The following is a 25,892-nucleotide window of genomic DNA, read 5'->3' as shown; positions in this document are numbered from 1 at the left end:
TATTTTTTAGAAATCATTATTTTCTTTCACCTACAATAAATGATACAAATCAGGAATTGAATTATGCCTTATGTAGTTTGTGAATTATTTAGAATTTGCAATAAGCTGCTCTCATTCAAGTCGCCTCATCTAAAATATGAGCTGATATTTTAGACTTACCTGTAAGGATTATAATTAGACAATGAACATCCTAAAAGGATATAAAAATTGGAATGATTAATAAATAATTCATTACTTGTGAAAAGCTGTAAGTGTACAGACAGTCTTTTTCCATTTAAAATGAAGAACTAATTTCTGTTATTGGAGTAGATATATACAGTATGTGTAGGGTTATGTGTAGCAGACCAGGAACATGATTTGCTTGCTTGACATGTTATCAAGCTGCAGATTTCTATACAAGGAAGAGCCGGGGTGGCATAGCAGTGTGGGGGCAATATGCTGGCTCTGTTAAAAAGTGCTATTGCTAACATGTTGTAAGACGCCCTGAATCTAAGGAGAAGGGCGGCATAAAAATCAAATGAATGAATGAATAAAAATCAATAAAAAACAAATAAATATTGCAATGCCCTTCTTCCATGCGGGAGAAAGGATGTTTGCTTACCTGAACGCCTATTTTCAATTGGTTGCGCAGTAGTCCAGCCCCACCCTACAGAAAGCTTGTGGGATCTGGAGCCGCCCTGTCTCTAACATTATGTGCAAGTCTCCTTTTTAGCCATCACTTCATCGATAAGTGGGGCATGCTGAGGGAGACAAGGAGTGGCCGAAAAATTCCAATTCACATCAAAATACACTGTCGCTATACATAAAACATACTGAATGATTTGAAGATGCCACTTCCCTGTGAAAGGTTCCTGCTCATGATCAGTTAGTTAAATGAATCTTGTTATTTTTAGCATGAGAGACTCAGCTTCAATCTTTTTTTTTTTTAAGTGAAGCTTAACTTAGTTAATACTAGTGTAAAGTATTTCTCTGGTGATCCCTCCCTGCCATAGTTTGCTTGGCAGAAGGTGCGGGAAACAATTCCCAATCGTGGAGCAAATGAATCAATGCTAATACAACCAGATCACTTTGCATCTATAAAGTTAAAACAAAAAGTAACAGAACATTTGTAATATCTGACACACATAGTTAAAAAAACAAATTTAAACACAGACACATTGGCTCGGCTTTTATTGGAAAGCCTAGATGCAATCTATAGTCATCAAGTTGTGGAAAACTTCAGGATACATATAAAGTTTGGAAGGCAAATGAAAAGAACAATACAAATTAGACAAAAAATACATTTCAAAATTGCATGAAAACATTTTGACTGGCTTTGCCTAAAATACTCTGAATTTCCATAGGCTGATTACTTTAATACAGTTTTTAAAAAAACTTTTTTAGTTTACATTTTCCCCACAGTCACTATGTCATGTAGGAACATATCATATTTTTTTACAGTATGAAAAAGATCTACTAAAAACTTATGAAGAAAATTAATTGGCCATTATTCAATTTGAGCCAACAAATAAAAGTTTGAGTTATTTGTGAAAGCACAAGCACGCATCAACAGAAATCTTAGTGCTATTCCAATTTGTCACACATCGTAATTGTTGCAGTATTTCTATAGAACAGCATATTACTGTATTTCCAGTATGAGCCCAAAATAACAGAAAACCATTGCTTTAAAAAAAAAACCCTCTGCAATTCTATCAAACAAGAACTATAGACAGGCTGTACTGAGATTTAAACTTAGATAGAAAATAATGGCACTGATTAGCATTTTTTAAATCCTAATTTCTAAATTTGGATTCTTTATGTTTCTGAAAATTAACAATAATGTATTTATTTACACTTTAAATGTAATAAAATAACACTGGTTCTAAATGTATAGATTGTTGTTCTGTATAGGTTGTGCCCAACGAGACACAGATAAGTAATACTGTGGCTTGCTTGATCATTCCATAATTCTTTTACAAAATACACATTGTGTAACTGAAAGCACAAGTTTATCACACAATCTCTGTGCCAAAAGCAATTAGAAACAATTTTTAAAAATTCATCTAATTTTTTTACATGTTTCATATGTATTTAACTGGCATTTCCATCTTGATTTTTTAGCACAGAAAAATGAAAATGGACTAGTTTTCCCCAAATAAATAATATTTTTGAATATATGTTGCTAAAAATAGTACAAAGGATGGAATTAGGCTATTGAGATTTTCCTTTTTCCTTCCCACATATAAATTATGCAATACTAATACCGATAAAAAGTTTAAATGTATTTTCAAATCATGCAACATTCAGCTCAATTGCAAGTTAAATTGTATTATTATACTTATAAAAAAGGATTGGGGATCAAAATATTGTTTCAATGTGTTTTTCCATAAGAGGGTTACCAGAAACTGCCAGTATTTTTTTTTGTGCCTGAAAGGTTTTTTTTAAAATGGAAGCTGAGCATTTCCAGTTTTTACACAATCTTCTGCACTAACAAACTAACTAGAAAAATGTGAAAAGGTAGTCATTACAGAATTTTTAAGTATGTTAAACTTCGTGAGACAGGTATTTTGACTGATTTGTTAATAAGGAAGTGCTGGACCAATTCAGTGCGAGGCTGGTATTTGGCATGAAAATTATATGCCATCCTGGATTTTATCAATCATGGAGATATATTTAGAAACTATGCAGAAATATTCATTTTGGTTGATGTATTCAACAGGAGAAATCTGATACTATAACTTGGTTTCAGAAAATTATACATGGTTTACATTAAATTCTTCTATCAGCACAACTCAAATCCTAACACACATTTTAAACATCATGATACCCACAAATACTGATTAGATATTATCCTAAAATTATCAATTTCTTGGATGTTTTTTTCAATTTGTTTTACTTGATAGGATAACTTCCTTTTTGTTCCATCTCCCCAGATACAATTCAATTTTTTTTCTATCTGAGAAATGAGTGCCTTTTTCACACATGCAAAAAACCAAACCAAAACTAAAGAAACCACAAAGACTCACAAGTTCCCAGACACAAGCAATTCAGTTATTGCTTTCTCACTAGCACACATTGGCAACAATCAGGATGGCTGGGAGGTGTTTCTTTATCCTGTCCTTTGCAAGTTGAACTAAAAATGTAAGGAACATCCCCCTCAGCCCTATGATGTCATGGTGTTGTCATGGACAGATTCTTACTAATTTTCTGTCCATTTTTTCCCCTTGTTTCTCATTCTCTCCTGTGTCTAAGAGATATACAGTGGTACCTCAAGATACGAACCCCTCGTCTTACGAACAACTCGTGATACGAACCCGGGGTTCAGAAAAATTTTGCCTCTTCTTACGAACTTTTTTCGAGTTACGAACCGGCGTTCGGAGACTGCTGGGAAGCCGCACGGCTGTTTTAAAAGGTGACAGCCGGGCGGCGGGGCTTCCCAGAAGCCTCCCAAACGCCGGTTCGTAACTCGAACAAAGTTCGTAAGAAGAGGCAAAATTTTGCTGAACCCCGGGTTCAGTTTGGGAGGTTGCTGGGAAGCCCCCCAGGCCGGCTGCGACCTTTTAAAACAGCTGCGCCGCTTCCCAGCTGTCTCCCGAAGCCGAACGCGGAAGTTCGGCTTTAGCGTTCGGCTTCAGGAGACAGCTGGGAAGCGGCGCGGGTGTTTTAAAAGGTCACAGCCGGCCTGGGGGGCTTGCCAGCACCCCCGAACCCGGGTTCGGGGTTCGGGGTGTGCTGGCAAGCCCCCCAGGCCCGCTGCGACCTTTTAAAACACCCGCGCCGCTTCCCAGCTGTCTCCTGAAGCCGAACGCTAAAGCCGAACTTCTGCGTTTGGCTTCGGGAGACAGCTGCGAAGCGGCGCGGCTGTTTTAAAAGGTCGCAGCCGGCCTGGGGGGTTTGCCAGCACCCCCTCCGAACCCCGAACCCGGGTTCGGGGGGGTGCTGGGAAGCCCCCCAGGCCGGCTGTCACCTTTTAAAACAGCCGTGCGGCTTCCCAGCAGTCGCCGAAAGCCGTTTTTTTGCAGGGGGTTTTTTGGTTGCACGGATTAATTGACTTTACATTGTTTCCTATGGGAAACAATGTTTCGTCTTACGAACCTTTCGTCTTACGAACCTCCTCCTTGCACCAATTAAGTTCGTATCATGAGGTATTACTGTATTTATGAAAACATTCATAGAAACCACCTAAAAAGATCCTGTTTTATGAGGCTTCTATATGACGTTGCTTAATCCTTAGAAGACAAAAGAGCTAATTACCCCATGTTTATAAATTCCAACATGGATACAGATATATTTCCATGATACAATTAACCTCCAGCTGTCCCAGTTAAACATATTGTGAGAAGCAATCCTGTATGTTTAGAACAGCATCAACTTGCCTTCATGAACCATTAAATATCTTAGCTTGCAGTCCTAAATTTATTCATCAAAAATAAATCCCACAAAGGAATTTACTCCTGTGTAAAGAAGTACGGAAATGTTCCTTTTATCACATGACACAACTTCACATTCCCCCCCTTTTTTAAACCCACACATTAGAAAACTGCAAAATGAATAATTACACCTTGAGCTCTGAAAGAGAACAAGGCATGTCCAGCCTACAAATCTTTTATGGTAAACAAATGAGTCTTGCTGAATTGTTCTTCCTTCCTTTTAGCAGATACTGATGAAACCATGCTTGCCAGGGCTCAAGCAAAGAGAGAGGAGGGAAGAAGGAGAGAGAGCAAGAGCGAGAGAAGGGGGGGGGGAGAACTCCATTTCCTTCTAGTCTGTGATTTCTCCATCCTTTTTCAGAAGTAATCCAAAGAGAAAAACCCACCATGTTAAAGTTAATACAAAAATATTAACACTTCTTTCTATCCAACTGTTGTACACTGTTATATCTCTACATTATAATTCTTGATACTGTACAGCTATAACATAATAAAAGGTGCAATTCTTTTAAAAAATTCACACACTGCATATTTTTATTATTTTATTTAAGTATAAACTTTTTTAAACACTTTACATAAATTAACTCCTCTGAGACTAATATTTGATGTACAGTAAATTGTAATTCATATAAAAATCCATAAACAACTTGTCTCACATAATTTACAAAAAAATCAAGCTTCCTTTGCTTCTCTGTGACAAGAATTCTATTTGCCATTTCCCCCAAGGTAAACCCCATGATCACTGTAAAATCCATTACCAAATTTTGATTGTAGAATAAATTGCTTGTGCCAGTGTCCTTTCAAAAAGCAGCACTGTTAAAGCCATTGGGGTGTCCATACACAAAGAGTCTTGTCCCCCGCTTAACATGAACAGAGATTATATACCACATCCTAGGCAGAGAAGGGGAGTGAGCAGAAGAGAAGGAGGAGGAGGAAGCGGGAGAAGGAAGAAGAGGAAAAAAGACTAATTCTTGTAAGTAAAAGTCAACAATTTAGTAATATTTGGAAACACTGTTATCACTTTCTTTTTTAGTTACTGGAATACTCTGCCAGTTGGAAACTCTTTAGATCTTTCTTTTTTGTACTTTCAGTCCAACTTGAGTGCAGCGATATGCATATGTAAACATATTCTTTAAAGCAGATCACCTTTAAGGTCATTCAGAAAAAAAAACATAATTCCAGTTTTTCTTTTTAACATTATCATTCTTCTGGAAGGCTCTTTTTTGTTGTAGAGTCCATTCAGATTGTGCTACAGAAAAATCTGAGCAAAGATGTATATTTAGGCTCAAGTAATAATGCAGCAAACTATTTGGTCTCCCCTCTTAGAAGACACTGGCACAGGGTCCGTCTCTTTGGCAGGCCAAGCTCAACCAATGTGTTACCTCTTTCCAATCTCACTTTGCCTAAGGAACTGTATATTGTTAGCACTGTCAGCTAATTCGGGGTATTGCTCAACAGAGAGTACATAGTACCCATCATATCCTTGAACTTTTCCGGCACTCAAAAGTTGCCTCTTTTCCCCTTCTGTCCATAGCCTGGCCCCTTCCTCTCCATCTCTCACTCGTTGCTGTTCTCTGGCCCAGGCATTGGAGAGAGCCCTTTGCCTAGCCTGTTCTAATATCCGTGCCTTCTCCTCATCAAGCGTCATGCCATAGCGAACATGAAGAGCCAATGCACCATACTGCATTTCAACATCAGCAAACCTACGAGTCCTGCCATTCACTACAGTGGTGGACTGGGAAACTGTGACATTGATGCCATTCTCCAATGCCTTCCGGCCACTTGTCAATCTCAGCGTGCCCAGATCACTCTCAGGCGAAGTGGTTTTAATGAAATAATGTGTGTCCTTTCCCTCAACAGTGAAGTGCAGGTTTTCTAGGTAATATGCACTATTCAGAACAGCTGCCACCTTGATACAATCCTCATTTGCAATGTTAAGCACATTGGTCTGTACTTTGCCTTGATTGACAGCAAGCATTACTCCTTTTCCAATCAAAGATTTCACAGTTGCAAACCACAACCAGGATTTCTCGCTACCAGGTCTGCGCTTGCTGATCTGGACTTCTGCCATCTTTCCTAGGGATAGGAAAGCCTTTGCTTCCCTTGCCACTTCTTGTTGCACTCCAGAAATTGGCTGAAAAGAAGAAGACAGATTTCTTTTTTTACAAGCCTATAAATTCCAACAGACAAGCATTTATTGGCATGGAGCCTACAGCTGACAAAATGATATGCCACAATGACACTGCTGCAGCTAATTGAATTCACAGACTGGATTCCACTCTTATAAGTTCTACTTTGCTTGATATATTTCAATATTTATTATTATTTTTGATTAAGAAGTTTAAAAAGTAGCACTGAATCACTCCAAAGAAAAATTCAGTGAATCTAACTATTCTTAATTTGATAATTAACCAATCAAAATAAAATTAGAAACACTGAAAGCAGAGATCTGCTATGCTTCACTAGGTTTTTACATCAGTCTTTATTATATTAATTTATACACCATGAAATTGTAGAAAGATAAAGTATTGTCCGAATAGGAAGATGAATGCAATAAATAGATTTGCTAAAGAATTAAAAACAAAAGGTATCTTTGATGCATACTTATAATGTAAATAATTACCAAAATAATTATTACCTGCATTCCTATAAATAATTTTCTAGAGCTCTCCTTTAGTGATTTCCTCATTGCATAAATGAAAAATGTCTACCATGAAAGTTTTATACTTGCTTATATATTCTGTTCAATTTTATTTGGTATCATCTATTTATTATCGGGCATTTTTATATGCTATAGCTTCAACCAGAAAGGCAATGTAAACTCTTCCCTGAAATCTCTGAACTTTCGTATCTTCACACATAAAATGTACCAGATACAGAAACGTGTGATAAACTTCTCTAGAGCAGTGTCCGTATCCTTGGGCCACAATGGCATGTAGAAGTAACTTTGGACCACTACTATATCTACCTAATCTATCTCACAGAAATTCATTGCATTTTCAACTTCTGGATCTGTGAAATGATTTTCTCCGCTGGCTTTAAATTTCTACAACTTTAATTTCACAACTTTTGCCTTGCTTTTGATTTAGGAGTAAGTGTCCAGATATACCATTAGGAACCAAAGGTTTGTTTTTGGAGATTCATGTCACAATAGAAATTCAATTTTAAATTGTTATGAGGCCTTATGCTGTGAAAGTTACATTCAGTGCTGGTGGACTTTTAGAGGTTTTAAAGCTGCATGTGGATTTATATTACATGAGTTTCTTCTCTACTTCTTTTCTTGTATTCTCTTTTGTGACTTCATTTTCTACTTATTCCTTCCTAATCTCTCATGTTCACTGTTATGATAATGCCTTTGGGCTCTGCTTCCCTTCATTCCCTCAACACTGTGCACTGTCTCTTTGTGCTCCCTTTACATTCTTCCACAGGGAAACCGGGCATCTTGGATCACTGATGGGCGTGACCCCATCAATAAAAGACCTCCATGATCTCATTGTCACGTTTTGCCTATACAGTACTTGATCTTGAACAAGATATGAGAGAACTCAATAGATTAAGAAATGAGCTATGAGTAAAAAGGATAATAGTTTTCTCTACAATGTTTTTACATTTCTACAACCTCAGAAATTCAAATGTACTAAATAAATATTGATATCAGCAATTGCAGCAGATAACTTATCCCAAGATTTAATATCCAGTTTGAGAAAAGGCCGTGGTGAATCCTTCATATCACTTATGTTAGTTTTTGTATGCAGGGGAAAGAAATTATACATATTTTTTATAATGAAAGGACTAAGATTTCTGCTGTAAAAATATCAACAAAATGTTTCTAGATTTATATAACATGAAATTATTTTGACTCTATATTTTAATAGCCTGGTAAGTCACAAAGCTCCTTTGGAATACAGTGTTCCCTCGATTTTTGCGGTTTCAAACTTCGTGAGAAGTCTATATCACGGTTTTTCAAAAATATTAATTAAAAAATACTTCGTGGTTTTTTGCCCTATGCCACAGTTTTTCCCACCCGATGACGTCATATATGTCATTGCCAAACTTTTGTCTGCCTTTAATAAATATTTTTTTTAATAAACTTTAATAAATAACCCTGGTGAGTAATAATCTAAATGGTTGCTAAGGGAATGGGAAATTGCAATTTAGGGGTTTAAACTGTTAAGGGAAGGCTTGTGATACTGTTCATAGCCAAAAATAGTGTATTTACTTCCGCATCTCTACTTCGTGGAAATTCGACTTTCGCGGGCGGTCTCGGAACGCATCCCCCACGAAAATCGAGGGAACCCTGTACACCTGAAAGGTTACCAGCTATTTAATGTTTGTCATTTATTGCTGGTACTGATAATTTGAGGGTTAATGGATTTTTGATTTCTGTATAAAATGTATAATTGCTATTTTCCTAAATGGTACATATGACTTTCTATTTTACATTTCATAGATTTTTGTAACTGATTTACTTTTATAGTTCTATTTGGCAATATATATATTTTAAAACAAGGTGTTTGAGTTTGGGCTTCATATAATGTAATACATTTTACCTGGGGTGATTTTATATTCAATATTTTATCTTCACATATAAAACACGGTTAATATTAAAGGCAAGTAAAATTGTACTGCTGTACAATATGCATAATTTATATCACCTGTTATTCTGTTTCTTTCACATTCTATTTTTTATTACATTGTTCACTTTTAGCCGGGAGGCAGGGTGCTGCTATCAATCCAATCTCTATAGCTTCCATTGGGAATGTTATAATTTGAAGGGGGGAAAAGAATTTTAAAATACTATTATTTATTGATAAATCATTTCCTCCCTCTCACTTCAGTTTAGGAAATGTTAAAATTTAAGCCTAATCTTTAGTTATCTGCTATATAGTTTGGGACAAAAGTATATCAAGAAACATCTCTCCAATATGTTTTGATTTTTTAAAATTCAATGTATGCCTCTGAGGATTTTTTCTTACCGGTACATCATCCCATTGCTGACTCTTCACAAGTTCATAGGAAGGTTCAGTTAAATCAAATTTAGGCACAGGGAAACCTGGGATCGCATTGTGCAGATGAAAACCAAATGTCACCAGCCAGCTGTTAACATCTAGAAAGCAATTATAAAGTAAGTTAGAAAAACGTCATATGTCCCTCAATCTGTGATTGAATTTAGTGGAGCATAATTTGAATGAATGTCGGTGAACTGGATAATGCTCTGAGCTTTAAAATATATTTGGAGAAGAAAATCCTTGGCAGGGCTGCAGTTTATTTGTTTAAACGTTGTCCTCATTTATATACCCAGAGAATGTACCCAATTTATGACCCAGAGAAAAGAATGTAGTGAAGTTATTATATAATCCAGAATAATCTGAAGCAATAATTATTATCTATTGATGATTACATGTGATCCACATAATTTCTTTATGCAGATAAGATTATCTCCTTAATAAACATAGGGAGAGCACTAGATCCTCACATCCCGTGAATTCAACTATTGCAAGACAACAAGGAACGGAAGAAACTGTAGGTGAAGAATACTGCTATGTGACCATACAGTATGAGCATGACTATTGCCAAAAAATGGTATTTGGACTTCTTTTAGAAAAAAGCCTCGTTAGTGAATTAGTAAAATCTTTAAGATCCTAATTTGCAATATATTTGGTCTACTGTTCCAATTATGTAATTCCACAATGCAACTGTGACTTATCCCAAATTACTGCAATGTAGTAAGTATTAAGCTGCAGTAGTGCAATGTAGTAAAAATTAAGCAGGAATGTACAGGTAGCTTGATTCTCTCTGGTACATCGTAGGATAAGTGTTAGGTAAATAAGTTGTACAAATAATTCATTGTGAAAAAGGGAAGGATAGTTCTTAGCTATTGAGTGCAGCTGGCATTAATATTTCAAGCGATTTACAATGAACCTGTATCCATTTCTTTGAAAGAAAAGAATACAATGGTGTCCAAATATATAGTATATTTATCAACAAAATGAAAGTATATTATGAATTAAGATTTTGGATACAAAAATGCTTAAATATTAAAATATCAGATTTCTCAGTTTAAGGCCTTTCTATTAAGTAACTTGAAAACATAGTAGAGCTATGTAAATCAAAAAGCACCACTATTTAAACTACAGATAAATCTACAACCATAAATAGCAAGAAGGAATTTTTGCACTGCTTGGAAAAATTTCCTTTTAAAGATCCAAGGTGTTATCATGCAAGCAAGGAATCCTAGTATGTTTCCTAGATATATTGGCCATCTGGCAAAATAGCACTCATAATATACAATAAATTTGCAGATTTATAAACTGTTGCCATAGTAACCATGTAGTCAAACGGAAACATCAAAAACCCATTTTCTTTTGAATCCTCTAAGAGATAAAATATTCTACAGAAACAGAGAACAAGGCCTATTATGAAGATTTTTGATAAGTCTTATTGTCTATTAAGTCACTACATCTATCATTGGCTACAATGAAATTGTTCCCTGGGAAAAAGAAAGAATCCTGAATCTATAGACACAAGATCTCAGAGAGATCTAATGAAGAAAAACAATATAGTTATTTACTATTTTATCTGTGTATACTTCTCACTTATGTGAAGCAAGGTAGATTACACATACATTATACCTTAACAAAGTACTGTATATTCCTACTCCATATACTTTTATATATCAGATGCTGTAATTCTAAGTTGATATACATGTACAATGTAATTTGATAAAAACAATAAGAAATTGTACTTTATTAAATGTACATATTTACCTGTGATATAATCTTTCACATCATGTATTCTGCTGGCTGGATTGTTATTTCTAAACATGTACAGATTAAAAGGAGCTGGATCTTTCCCTATTTTTTTCCAAATTTCAATATCAGGTGTAGTCCAACGGCCTGCCAATATGTCATAATCTCTTTGACCAAAATGAATTAGTTTGGTTAGTGGGTCATAAAGACCTCCATGGAATCCTATCACCAACTGGAAATCAAGGTTAGAATCAAAATAGATTTCGCCGTAGGCAGTGTACTGAATCTGCTTTAACATTAGACCATTGCTACTGAAAACAGCTAGCGGGGTTCCAGTGTTGTCTGAGGCGATATAGAATTCATCTCCGCTGCTAATCTCCATGGCAAATAAATGTCCTTGCAAGTCATAATAAAGAGAAGTGATTTCAGAACTTGAGTGGTTATACACGTGAGTTATTCTTGTTGGATATGTCAGATCTGCATAAAAAAATTGAAGATGCTGTCCCAGGCTGGTTTTACTAGAAACACGTCTTCCAAGCCCATCATAACGATATATCACTGTCCATCCACTGCCTTTGCTATAAACTCTGGTAAGGAGGCCCTTTGAACTGTATTCAAATATCTCGGTGCCCCTCTGTCGCAGGAATCCATCTTCATCTAACCGGTATTGGACATCACCAAGTCGAGTGATTCTGTCCCTCAGATCATATCGTAGTGGTGTCAATCGAGCACTACTACTTGGATTCAACAAGTGGAGATTGCCATTCAAGTCGTAGTTGTAGCGCCACATTATTTTTTCATTAAGGTAAACTGTCTGTAACTGGCCATCAACATCATATTCATAACTGTACTTGGTAGTGTTAGCAAATGGGCCTATTTTAATTTCTCTTTTAGTTACTCGGCCCATATTGTCATACTGAATTGTAATCCAGTACATAAGCGAACGGAATATTTCATACTGAATTTCCTTTATGCGACCATGAGCATCAAAGTGTTTTGTGTAAGTCATTACTGCTGTTGAAATTATCTGATTAATATCATAATAAATAACCCCAAATTTTCCAAACTGCTCAACTTTTCCAGATATATCATCGAACTGGTAGAGATCAATAGGCAATGGAGTTTCATTGATAACACCTTGCATGCTAGTCACTCTGAAGCTATTGTCATAGCTGTAGTCAAATCGGGCATTTACCATTCCATCTTCACTAAAGCGGAAAATCTGCCTGTCAATCAATGGACCAATTTGCCTGTATCTAATGGTGCAAATAAAGCCATCACTCTGGAGGTTTACTGTTTTCAGAACTCCTGCTGTTTCATCATAAGTAAAACTCACTCTTGTGCTATCATATAGAATTTCAGAAAGCCTGGTCTGCCTTCGGTATTTGAACAAGATTCTCCGGCTGGTGCCCAAGAAAGCAGTTTGTAACAGCTGTCCTTCTTCATTGTAGTCCATGATGACAGAGGCATTGCTTTCTGGAGGATTATAGATGTTCCGATAGTAGCCGATAGAACGGATAGTCTGCATAGTGTGGCGAGCTACACTGGGCATGGTAATTGCAGAAAGGCGATCCAGTAAGTCATATTCAAAGATATACTGCCGTTGGCTATGCAGTAAGAGAACCATTGACTGAAAAAGAAAACAGAGTTTAATCAAGTGCCAAAAGTATTGGTAGACTAGCAACACTGTTTTTACTAAATCATCATTATTCAAATTGAGTAATTCTTGACCTTACATATTGGTAATTGTCTAATTCATTTGGATACTTAATTGTAAGAGGATCTGTAATGAATCGCTCCAGATTCATAATGTGTTCTTCTTGTGACTGTGTCATCTTTTTATCAAGTATTCAATGCCAAACAGCAGATTGTCAATGGACTGGGATAAGTCATGTTTAATACTAACAAAAGTGAGGCTGTCTTAAGCCAGCAACTCAAGAAGGGAACAACATATGGAGGAGACAATTTCACTCCTGTAATTAGAGATAATTTACTGAGAATTTTACTAGCCTGAAGATCCCTGAACTTCCTCTTTTATATCTATTTGTCAGATGGGTGAAGCAATTGGCTTGTTATTTACATCAAATTTTGCAGAGTTAATTAGTCACCAAATGATTCCTTTTGTAAAGCTTTGGCATTACACATCACTACCACTGTTATTTTATATTACTCACATGAAGATGTATAAAACTCTCAGCATCTGTCACTGTTGGTAGCTGTTTCCACCTAAGGCAAATTCTACTCTGTCCCACTAAAGGACATCAAATTAAATAATGATAAAAGACTTCTTATGCTTTGTTCAGTATTGCCATGCTAGGGAGTATATAATTAAGTATGCAGCACTGATTTAATACCATATTTCATTTTGGACAAACTCCCCCCCCCACCCTAATTCTGAGCCAAGAATAAATAAGCAATTTTGCTGGATGGATATGAGAAAAACACATTAATGTTTGTGTGTATGTATATATATGTGTTTGTAAGAGACAGAGAGGCACATATACACAATGAAAAATCATTGTTTAAATTGTTACATTTATGCTGCAGTTTAGAACTCTTTATTAAGTTTGACTTGATAGTGAACATGCTGTTCTTTCTTGGTGCAAGGTGAAAAAAATTTTGGAAAACATTTTTAGATTCCCTTTTCAGATTTAGCCTGGAAAACTTACAGTGTTTTTACTATTCAGTTATAAAATTCTGTGTTTTTATTGTGTTAACAGATATTCTTAAGAGTAACTTCATTTGAAAAAATATAACATTAAATAAACAATCGTTACGATATTGAGAAAAGCATTAGGTTAACATGACTGCTCATAAAGAGTACCTCCAAATACATTGACTCTGTTTGCCACCTAAATGTGCTTCAATCTCATTGAAATCCTAGAAATTTTTAATCATTCCCCGTGATATCAATGACATAATTAAATTCTATGAAATTGTATCCACAGGCAACAAGCTAGTAAATTCCAGGAAATCAAACATATCTTGCATATTTATGTATCTCAATCAGTTTTCTGGGATGGATTTTCCTTAAACTCAGTGCAACAGTGAAGATGTGGGCTAGGACCAAAGAGACCATGGTTCAAATGACCACAAAGTTAGAAAGTTTCCTGGATGAGTAGGATCCAGGGGTGGGCTACTTGCCCGGATGGGGCGGGAACGCAGTGGGGTAGCAAAAATGGAGATCCACCCCAGAGAACCCAATTTGCACTGAAAGATGTTGAAAGAAAATGCAGGGTGTCCTGCATAAGCCACGCCCACAGTGTGGTAGTAAAATTTTTGGTAGCCCTTCACTGGGATCAATCATTACTGTTTAGCCCACCTGATTTTGCAGGGCTGTTGTAAAGATACAACAGACTAGAAGAATGAATCAGAAAAAAATCATATATGTTACTGCACAATCTTGGAGTAAAATGTGCATGTGTGCATGCACATGTACACACATTCCTTCTATGCCTAAAACTGCAAATATGCAGCAATAATTTTTAACATTTTATACAGAAATAATTCTTTAATAGAACTGTAAACCAACATTCCAATAGTAGATTACCTTTTCAAGATATGTGTAACTCCATGTTTTACCATCAGCGAATACTCTAGATACAATCCTTCCCTGTCCATCATAATCTACTTTTTCACTAGTGGTGCCTCGTTGGATGCTACCTATTTGACCTGTAGATGAATAGGTAACATTGACAGCCATAAGCTTGCTGCTTGGGAACCAGAGAGTTGGATGTCCTGAAGTATCATAGGCGATTCTCAGTAGAAATTTACGATGATCATCATAAATCTTTTCTGTCTTTGAAGTCCGATCAAAGTCAACTGAAAGGAGGTTCCTACCATTAACCTTTTATGAAACAAATAAGACAACAAAATAAATAATGTGTTCATGGGGGCACTGAGCTCCTTAATATTTCTTTATAGAATCAGCCACTGTTTGAATACTATTGTTTAAAGATCATTTACAATGATTGATTTTCTTTGTCAGTAAATTAATTTAGCAGCTTCTTAGTATAATAGCCAGGGATTAGGTTGCCATTTTAAAAGGTTTCATTAAATAAAGATGCACTGACATTTATTCAAAATGTTTTCAATTAATGCTGATAGAATTTAGTTAAATGTTAATATAATTCAACAATATAGCCATTGAGAACTTTTATACTCAACAAGATTTACAGAGGAAATTATGAAGACATAGCAGAATTATCACTATAATAATGAAAAATCAAAATAAAAGGCCAACAAATATGTAGGGAAATGTAAGAACTGCTTTTCAAATAGATAATCAAAAATACACACTGGCAGTTCTTTCATATAATAAAATTAGCTTATTTTATAGGCAACAAAATTTCAATGTTCATTTACTTTTTAATTTTATAAGGTGTATTATATTACACATAGAATATAATAGGAAGAATTTTTGGAAATAATTCTCTGGCTAATGGATCATCTGAGCTGCATTGCTTGAAGCCAGAAAGAAATATTTAAACTCTACAAAAAGTAATATTCTTAAAGCAGACAATACATTATTCAGACTTTCATAAATAAAAACAATTTTTGACATTTTGACCTAATTAGAATTATCTAGCCAAATGCCACATTTTTTAAAACAACCCCCCCTTCACTTATTAAATATTGATCAATTCTACAGCAGAAGACATTTATAAATAAATATCATTAGGACCAGGAAGTTGGATACTTTCTGTAATCCACTGAAGCAAGTAGCAATGAAAAGTAATGTTTTTCAGTTGTACAGAAAAAACTTATAAAGACAATATAAAGTGTACACACTAATATTTTTTCATACAAAACCACCCAGAACAATAATTGCATTTTAATTTCAATTGTGTTATTACATTCTTCTCATAATTTTACCGTCTGTTTTAAGTTTGTAGTTCTATTTTTAATTTTAGTGTCAGTATTTACTATGTCAAATAAAATTCCGCTATATTTAGAAAACAGAATTCTATTGAAAAAATGGATTGATTCATTATCATTAGTTCTGGAACTTCTCAGGAGAAAGATGGTAAGATCTGTAAACTAAAATATTTATTTTGTTAGATAGTCTAGAGAGAATGATTTTTGTTGAGCAATAGAAACAAAAGGTCCAAAGTTTTCTGATCATATTCCAAAAGTTTTTAAAAGGAAAGCATTTTAACAAGGATGGTGGATTGCTAGTCTTTAATTATCTGAATAGAGACAGAAAAATCTATTCCAAGTTGGGGTCCCGCTGTTCAAAATCTTTTTCAATAATCCTCTAGGCAACTGTAATTTGATTGAAGTATTCAAAAGTGAGGGTCAATAAGAATTGTTTGCAACATATTTCTTTTCATCATCGTGTTTGATAAGAAATGTTTTTGAAAGGTTTCAAAGTACATGTGCATTGTATAAATGCATGCTTTTCTAGAAACTGCAGAAAAGCAGTAAGAAACAGTAAATCATAGGTTATAAGGGAAGAAAAATGCAAAAAGTAAAAAAGAAGTACTGTATATCTAAATCTAATTTATACGAAACTATTCACTATAGCTGTCCATATACTTTTATTCTTGCAAATCACTCTTGCTTTTAGTGCATTTGTGCACCACTTTTTTACACTCACAACTTGTCTTTTTCAAGACCTTATCCACTCCACCCAACTACAATTTTCTCAGCTGCTCTTGACCCATTCATTCTTACTTCAGATGTATTTTCTACCATTGGACCCTCTGTCAATTTTCTCCTTTGATGAAACCATCTTAACAACCTTCACTTTGTACTAGTTACTGACATCTGTATTCACATTCTTCTAACATTAATTCTTTTACCCTACCTTTTGTTTTACCATACATTTATTTGAATACCCCATTCCTATTGCGTTCAACTTATTTTTATGTTCCTGACTTATCCAAATTTCAGTTTTCACATATCAAAATAGCTAGAAGCCAGTTCTTATACACAAATTTATTTCATATTTATGCGCATTCATTACACGCAAAAGAATACATACTATCTATTTTTCTTTTTCTCAGAACTTGTATCACATAAAATGTTACTATTCCTTTCCCATTTTTAGCAAACTTTCATCACCAAGATCCAATCAGTGTTACTATGATTCAAATCTTTCATCAAACTATAAAGGTAGAAGAGATGATGCTTTTACTCCTTACTCACACAATGGCACATAGACAACTTGTGATGGTTCACTCACGTTCTGAGCAATTAGTTTAACATCATCGGCAAAGATAACACAGTTGCTTATAATATGGCCACAAAGATCGTTTATGTTGAGTGTTTGTTCTAAAATACTGCCTTGAGGGACATCACTGATGATGGGACCAGAATTAGATATGGCACTTCCTATTTTGACTACTTGTTGTCTGTTAGACAGGAACACTGTTATCCAGTCGCCATTAGAGTAACCCCCACATTCCGTAGTACTTTTGTCACTTCTACACAATGAGTGTGATTCTCACTTAATTCCAGGCAACTTCCAAATCCTCTTTACATATATTCACTTCTATTCATTCTTCTGAGAGATTAATTTATATTCTGCAAGTTTTCAGATATAGCTCATACATTTAATTCCTACAGTTACTTCCTTTTTTCCATGCTTATTTTTTTAAATTCACTTTTGATGTTTTCAAATAATGGCCCGCCCAACATTCATAATTTTTCATCTCCCCTATATCCTTCACTAATGTCTAGGTTTGTAATCATAAACAATTATATCAGTTATGTTTTTTTAAATCATTTATTTCCCTTTTGCAGTCTGCTTCAATGACATGTTGAAAACCAAGCTTTTTGTAAATGTGTGTTCAGCAGAAGCTTTAATTCTCTGATGTCGAAATGGCAGTAATTTTTTTTTCTATACTCTATTGCAGGAATAGTGAATGTTGGCTCTTCTATGACATGTGGACTTCAACTCCCAGAATTCCTGAGCTAGCATGATTGGCTCAGGAATTCTGGGAGTTGAAGTCCACAAGTCATAGAAGAGCCAACATTCCCTCTATTGCCTTTTTCTATTCATATCACCATCATCTAACACAGTGATGGGCAACCTTTTGAGCTTGGTGTGTCAAAATTCGCCAAAAAACCGAGCATAACTCGGGCGGTGTGTCACCTTGAGAAAAAAAACATAATTTTGTGATATTTATAGTTTAAATAACAAATATGTATAATTATTTAACTTACCTGCTTAGTGACTTCTTTGTTAATCTGTCAGTTGGTTTCTTTTGTTGATCTTGCTGCACATACCAGACAAATCCCAGACCCGATATTGTAATGTCTCACATTAAATAAAAAGACCAATGGGGGGGGGGGGTAGGTAGATTTTCACACACACACATGCTCTGAATGCACAGCTGCTAAGCGTCAGGTAACTAATACTATGAATGCTAGAATTGAGAATTGGGGGGGGTGTTAAAAAAAGAAACCTACAGGAGAACATGTTTCTTTTCCTCCTGTCACTCGCTCCTTCATCTTCTTCACCAGGAAACCTTCCTTTCCAAATAGCAGCCCAGCATCCCACTCACGCACTGGAGACTCTTCCAAATCTCTTGTAAAGCTGACTTTGGATTATTCCTTCGTTTCCTGTTGGGTTAGCGGCTCCTCCAGCCCATACCACTTTCCCAAAATGGGAATTTATCCGCACACCCCACCTCCCCAACACGCACACACAACACACTTTCTCTCCCCCCCCTTTCTCTCTTTAGCGTGCTTCTCATCCTCAACAGGATTTTCCCCATCCTCCTCACCGGAGATACTGAGCGCAAAGCAGGCTCATCCTCCGCCGCCGCCTCTCGCTGCCCGCCAGTCTACGCCGGCCTCGCATCGGGGTCTACAGCTCGGACCCTTCCGCAGCCTGGGAGCCGCAGCCGCCTCCGGCCGCCGCCATCTTCCCGTATCGGGCCCAGGCTGTTCCTGGAGAGGGAGGAGGCGGGAGGAGGGGGGAAGAGGTAGCAGCGAGGGGAGAAGGACCAGTTCCGCTCTCCGCCTCCTGACTGGGGGAAAGGAATTCTTGCAAGAGCCGCTCGACCTGCCCCGCCTCCAAGTTGAAGGCTGCTGTCGCCTCCCCTGACTCGCGCGGACCCAAGGTGGACAGGTGCTTGACTAAACAGCTGGCGAGTCTCTCAGTCGATGCCTCCTTTTTTCCTACCCTCCCACCCTCACTTCCGGCTGCGGCCCAAGCTCGACGGAATCCACTTCCGTCTCTAGTGCACAGTGAAACCCTTCCCTTGTCAGCTCGTGGGCCCCGCAAGGCGGCCTTTTAATGCGACTTTCCATTGGCGGTGGTGCTGTCATAGCAACGGGGAGTTGCGTGCGAGTGGAGGAGGGGGATGAATAGTGCTGTGGGGAAGGGTGTGTGTGTGTGTTATCACCATGGTAACTGTCGCAACTACTCTTGCTCACCGGTTCCCGCGTGTCACTGAAAATGGCTATGCGTGTCAGTGCTGACACACGTGTCATAGGTTCGCCATCACTGATCTAACAGAATATTTTTCCCCTGGATTGCATTTGTTCAATATGTCCCACAATTTTTCCAAAACTTCTCTGTTATTGTCATTCACTGGAAAATAATATGCAATTATCACCAACCTACAAATTTTATTTTCAGCAGCCTCAACATAAATGCATACTTTCTGATATTCATTTAAGCCTTTTTATTAATTAAAACCTCCCTACTTGTTCTTATCAACACCATTCCATTCAATTCTTAATTTCACAGCCATACATAACATCATTCTAATTAATTCATGCCTCTTCCATTTATGCTTTTAGGTTTCAGTTTGCAATCTTCCACATGGTTATGACCTGTGACTAGATGGACTCATGGATACTGACTTCTGTTGCTATCATGGTACTGGTAAATTAAGGCTTTTCCATAGAACATTCAAATGAGATTGAGACAGTGCTGATTAGGTGTTCAGTCTTACTAACATCTTTCCATATGTAAAGATCCTGCTAAAACTAGGGGATTTACTATTTCAGATAGTATGCTACAAACACAGATAAAAGCGCAATTATTTCCCAAGCATACTTGAAATCCTTCGGTGTGAAAGCTAGTATCTTTAACCTGGACACTAGCTCACAAACCAACATACTACAGGGACAGCCCACATTTCATACATTCAATGAAATGAAACACACTTTGGTTTTCAACTTCTTCATTTTTAAAATAAGAAATTATACAGCTGATGACTATAGCCTAATATTTAAGATTAACCTAAAGCATTGTAAATTGGGTGTCATCTAAAATGTTCACTCTGTGTATCTACAGAAAAGATAGGGTTGTATAGGAAGGATTTCATATTTACTGTGCAATGGTAATGGTAAAAACTAAGGGATATAAATCCAGAAAACATAAAACAATATGAATTAAGATATTTCTTTCTGAGGCATTATTAACTTTAAATTATATTAGCAAGGATTATCCCTTTCCCTTTTTATCTTATTAGAAGACTTGCTAAAAGAAAAAAAAAGTTCATTTGAAGAAGTGAAAGCTGTCAGGTCTTCTCTACTACTCATTTTAAACTAAAAAGGCATTAGAGATGTAACTTACTCTGAGCTTACGGCCAAACACATTCACTTTGCCTTGTGCTTGTTCTTTTCGAAATCTCCACTCCACTAAATTCTGTCCATTTTCTCCAGGAAGAGTCATATTTCTTTTTGCTACAGTTGGATTGGCTGTACCTGCTAAAACATGTGGTTCTGTTTGGTAGTGTGTATCCAGACCACTGGCGTAGATGATTCTGAGAGACCCATCATATCCAATCTGGTAGCTATTTCTTAACTGATCTGAAATGAAACCCAACAAATATGTATTTCTAAACCAAGATTTTTCATACAAAATTATTCATAACACAAACCAAGCCAATATTAATGCAACATTCATTTGCATTCAACAAAATACAAGCATTTTAGTTTTAAACCATTTAAAACAATGAACTTGTAATTTAATATTTTTTGGTTATGACCTTTCAGCATTATCTGACTTCTTGATGCATATCCCAATGTATGACAAATATATGCCGTAAGAAGCATTATTTTACATGTACTTGCATCTTTAGAATCATTTTAGAAACAGACTATATATAAGAGGTTTTAATCAATGTAACTAAATATTTTTAACATTAACTTGCAAATTGCATCCACAGCTAGTGAAAGTGTAATCATAAAAATTAGAGACACAATCATAGAGTTCATGAGTTAATTTAGTTGAGTTTTCTTCTAAACAGGTATGCATATTATAGAAGATTAAGGTTTTAACCATACAGCTATAAAAAAACAACTAGCTAACCTTCCTTTCAGGCTTGTTTTCACCACAACTTGTAATAAATATAACAGTGCTGTTTTTTCTTTTAATTCATTTTTTTCTCTTGAAGATTATTGCTTCATTTTATTTGTTAACGTACCTTGGACCATTGTATAGAAAGAATCAATTGAGGATAGATTTGAAGTGATGCTGACATCATCCTCTCTGCTAGATGATTCAATATCTACAGTAATAGCCCTTTCCATTTCTCCATGTAGATTAGTGACCACTCCAGTTGGAAATGTGACATTGGTCAATCTGCCTTCACTGTCATAACTAAAACAATTTACACAAACAAACAAACAAACAAACAAACAAACAAACAAACAAACAAACAAACCAACAAACAAAAGAATGAATTGTTTTTACTCACTGACTCAAACTAGAAATTTCTGCTGATAACAGTGAGGAATTTTGTGGTTTTATGCCTGAATTATGCACAATGAAGAAAATGAAGAATTTATTGAAAGCGTTTTCAATATGTAAAAGAAGTTTGGTAGAAGGGAAAAACCCAATGGCTCTCAAGTCTGCATAGATGTTTCTTTGGGCCGTGATCAAACCTTACTGCAATCTACTTTGCTATTTAAAAGGAGAATATCTAGTAGGGATTAATTGTTTTATGTTCCAAATTCACGTTTCATAATAAGGGTAGATTTAATTCATTTTGATACCAATGATGATCCAACGGCGTTGGCTGGCTGGGGAATTCTGGGAGTTGAAGTCCAGATATCTTCATGTTGCCAAGGTTGGGAAACACTGGCCTATGGGACCGCCTCGCTTGGCGTGAAGCAGGAAATGATCCCCGGGGGATGGAGTGGCGACTTAAAATAGTTTTAAAATGGCCGGGGGGGGGGCAGACACTTAGGCTGTATGGGGCCCCAAAATTCCTGATGGTGGCCCTGCTGGTACCTACCCTTGTTTACTTAAATATAATACAGCTGGAGGTCTAGAGAATTGCAATGTAACTCTGAAATATGTAGGCTAAAGAATTAACTGCAAGAAACAACTTGTTGAGAGCAATCAGGGTTAAGATTTATAGTGCTGGACATGAAATGATTCTAACATGGCAAGCAAGAGAGAAACAACATGATCTACTTTTTAAAAAGCTAATTTTTTGATTGGGCATCAACCCATTAAATCCTACAAAATGGTATCACTGCTATTGTGTTCTTTCTGTACTACAGATTTTTGTACTAGACAAAAAAGTGCAAAGGAATTCCTCATTAAAAGTCATATCATGTACAGTATATGCTTCTTAGTTGCTTTTATGCTATTTCATGTTCTTCTGTCTAAGCTATTTCTCCTTTCTTTTTATCTACATGCATTTTAAGCAGTCAATTTCTTGATACTATTATTTATCTATTCTATCTGAAGACATTACTGTCATGCCTAGCTTGAAATTTTATTCTAAATTTAATCTACAATCTGTCTTTCACATTATTATTATTATTATTATTATTATTATTATTATTATTAATTAGATTTGTATGCCGCCCCTCTCTGAAGACTCGGGGTGGCTCACAACATTATGACAAATCACACCACCCCCATAGTGTCACGATCACAATAGGGGTGGTTGGCAACTGGCTCACATATATGATAGTTACAGAGTAATCATATGCAATCATATGACCATGATCTGTGGCCTTCCCATCTGGCTTCTAGCAAAGTCAATTGGGGAAGCTAAATATACTTAATGGCTATGTGATTTGCTTAATGGCCATGGTACAAATATTATAAAACTGGATCTGGTGAATCTGGAGCTACAGGATGATTCACTTAATTTAGTGACCAAAATTCTGGGCCCAATTGTGGTCATAATTCGAGGACTACTTCAATTACAAATGTCTATTTATTTGATGAAAAACTTGATCTTCCTTTTCAAGATATTCAATATTAATATGAAAATTCATATTCAGCTGAAATTAATCTATCGGTTGATAATCCTTAGAACACTTCATCTACATATTTGGCAGAAAATATATCAATTTTTCCATAGGTTCATAGCTATTATGCATAAACTGACATTTTTATTTTTAGGATGCAAAATTAAACATAAGACAGTTTTGTACAATACTGCTTGTGCACATGCTCCATAATTTTTTTACTGAAAATATATTCTTATGCATATAATAAAAAATGAAGAGTTTATACAATTTGAAAAAAATAGAGTATTACTTTTCGGCCTTTGGCTAAAATCAAATCTGCAGTAATTACATATCAAAGAAAATATCCTGCTTCTAAGTTATTATGTAGAAATATGCATTTATTTTGCATGGTTAACAGGCAATTAAAAAAAAATCTAGTAAAACATTCATAGGCTTATTAGGTGTACAAAATGTTTAGAGCTAACCTTTTTTTAAAAAAGAGAAGATAGCAAACTTGGGGTTTTCAGCCCTAAATTAGCCTATTTATTTTTTAAATTTTTACATTTACCCATAACACATTAACAAACATTAAGAAAGCATGTAACATTGTTAAAAGTATGAGCTGATTTCCACACTATTTTAAAACAAGTGATTAAATAAACACATCTGTTTTTTTAAACTTTCAATGTATATGTCATTGCTGTATTCCTGAATTGAATTGGGTGCAACTTGAAAGCTACAACATCAGCAAAAAGGTATTTTGCTTCCCTTTATTTCATTTCATTTTTTACTTCTGGGAAATAAAATGTCCCATTTCACAATTTCTTTTCATTCGGGGTTACATTATTTTCCTCAAAATATGTCAAGCACAATAAATTTCCAGGAGTACTTTAATAAGCAGTTTTTAAAGGTACTTTTTGAAGTTCACTTCACTTTGTTGATTTTGAAAATAATGATCTCTTCTTTCTCTCAATAATAACATTTGCTTATCTCTTACAAGCCAGGAGCTTATCTCACAATGTATAGTGAGATATTTTAAATATAGGTTAAATTTAATTAGGTGCTCTAAAGATTTGTATTATTTTAACTTTATATTTGGAAATGACAAAGGGCTTTTCTAATATCTTTAGTGTAATAATTCAGTAAGTTAGGGTGTGTGTGTGTGTGTGTGTGTGTGTGTGTGTGTGTATGTGTCTACAGTATCTCTGTCTCTCTCTCTCTTTCTATCTCTATATCTCTCTATATATATCTGCTGATAATGAAAAGGAAGGGAGACTACTATAGTTCTATTTCGGGCTTATTTGCTCTCATAAGGTAGCCACACCGTTACTGGGATTTGTGGTTACCTGATGAGGGCAAATAAGCCTGAAATAGATCTACAGTAGTCTCCCTTCATTTTCATTATCAGCAAAAATATGTTACACTTATAGATTACAGTTGTCTGCTACAAAAAAGCTGATCTGCCTTGGAATATGGCCCCTAGTGGAGCCGAGAGACAAAAAGAAAGCTGTATGCAACTTTCATATACCAGGGTGACTCGACAAAAAAAAATCATACACACAGAGAGAGAGAGAGAGAGTATTTTTTGGAGTATAAGACACACCTTTTTTCTCCCTAAAAGAGGCTGATAATTTGGGTGTGTCTTATACTCTGAATGTAGCTTTTTTACCCCAGCTCTAACTAGCTGTTAATATCTTCCCAGCTCTTACCTTGTAGGCTCTTTCATTGTTTCTCTCTGCAAAGAATGTTTTCCAAGCCCTAAGTCTTTGCAGGGCTTTCCCCCCCCCCCAGCTCTTACTGTCTTGCAAACTCTTTCAATGTTACTCTCTGAAAAGAATGTTCTCCAAACCCTGACTTTGTGTGTGTGTGTGTGTGTGTATGTATCACATGTTTTTGCTGAATTTTTAAAATTAAGGGAGGCTAGGATAGCGCTATTTCGGCCTGGGATATAAGCTCTTACTGTGTTGCAATCTCTTTTATTGTTACTCTCCTCAAATAAGTTTTTTTTTAAAGCCCTAACTTTAAAGGGGATAAAATAATGTGCTGAAGTTGACCAGACTAAGGATGCTAGCCAGATGAATATCTGGTAAGCAGATTCTTTTCCCTATTTTCCTCCTCCAAAACTAAGGTGTGTCTTATACTCCGGTGCGTCTTATACTTGAAAAAATACAGTGTCTGTGCGCGTGTGTATTTTTCAGAGTATGATAGCACCTTTTTACTCTCCAAAACAGGGTGAAAACTTGGGGGCAGCTTATACACTGAATGTAGCCCTACCCAGTCATCCCCACCCTTTGGTCTCTGCCTTGCAAATTTACTCTTTGCAGCAAACAGGGCAGCCCAGAACCTGATTAGCCTAAGCAATTGAGTATCAGCCTCCACACACCTGATTCATTAACAGGCAAGCCAGGTGCTAGAATTGAAATAGGCGTTGATTGCTTACCTGAACGCCTCTTCTCGTACGGTGAGCGGGTACAGCAGTCACATGGGTTGCTCATGTCCAATCCGGTGGAACTGAGCCTAGTGTTAAAAAAGCTTGCTGGATCCGCCCCTTCCCCAGAATTCGCGAATCCGTAGA

At 36.0% G+C, this 25,892-nt stretch overlaps 1 protein-coding gene across 1 annotated transcript in view; it reads right to left on the bottom strand.

Annotated features, from left to right (window-relative positions):
* Positions 1-4,940: 4,940 nt before the first annotated feature.
* The window catches only part of TENM3 (teneurin transmembrane protein 3), a 1,937,374-nt gene continuing 1,916,422 nt past the window's right edge, over positions 4,941-25,892 (bottom strand). The window contains exons 34-39 of the mRNA XM_070757504.1: positions 21,550-21,725; positions 20,697-20,932; positions 14,709-15,005; positions 11,177-12,788; positions 9,386-9,516; positions 4,941-6,543 (exon numbers count right to left, since the gene is read on the bottom strand). Of these exons, the coding sequence (XP_070613605.1) occupies positions 5,788-6,543; positions 9,386-9,516; positions 11,177-12,788; positions 14,709-15,005; positions 20,697-20,932; positions 21,550-21,725 (3,208 nt within the window). The 3' untranslated portion in view covers positions 4,941-5,787. The remainder of the gene's footprint in view (positions 6,544-9,385; positions 9,517-11,176; positions 12,789-14,708; positions 15,006-20,696; positions 20,933-21,549; positions 21,726-25,892) is intronic.

The sequence above is a fragment of the Erythrolamprus reginae genome, chromosome 7, assembly GCF_031021105.1.
Source record: "Erythrolamprus reginae isolate rEryReg1 chromosome 7, rEryReg1.hap1, whole genome shotgun sequence".
Lineage (NCBI taxonomy): Eukaryota > Metazoa > Chordata > Lepidosauria > Squamata > Dipsadidae > Erythrolamprus > Erythrolamprus reginae.
The sequence above is the reverse complement of the archived record's forward strand: the minus strand, read 5'-3'. Positions and strand labels throughout refer to the sequence as shown.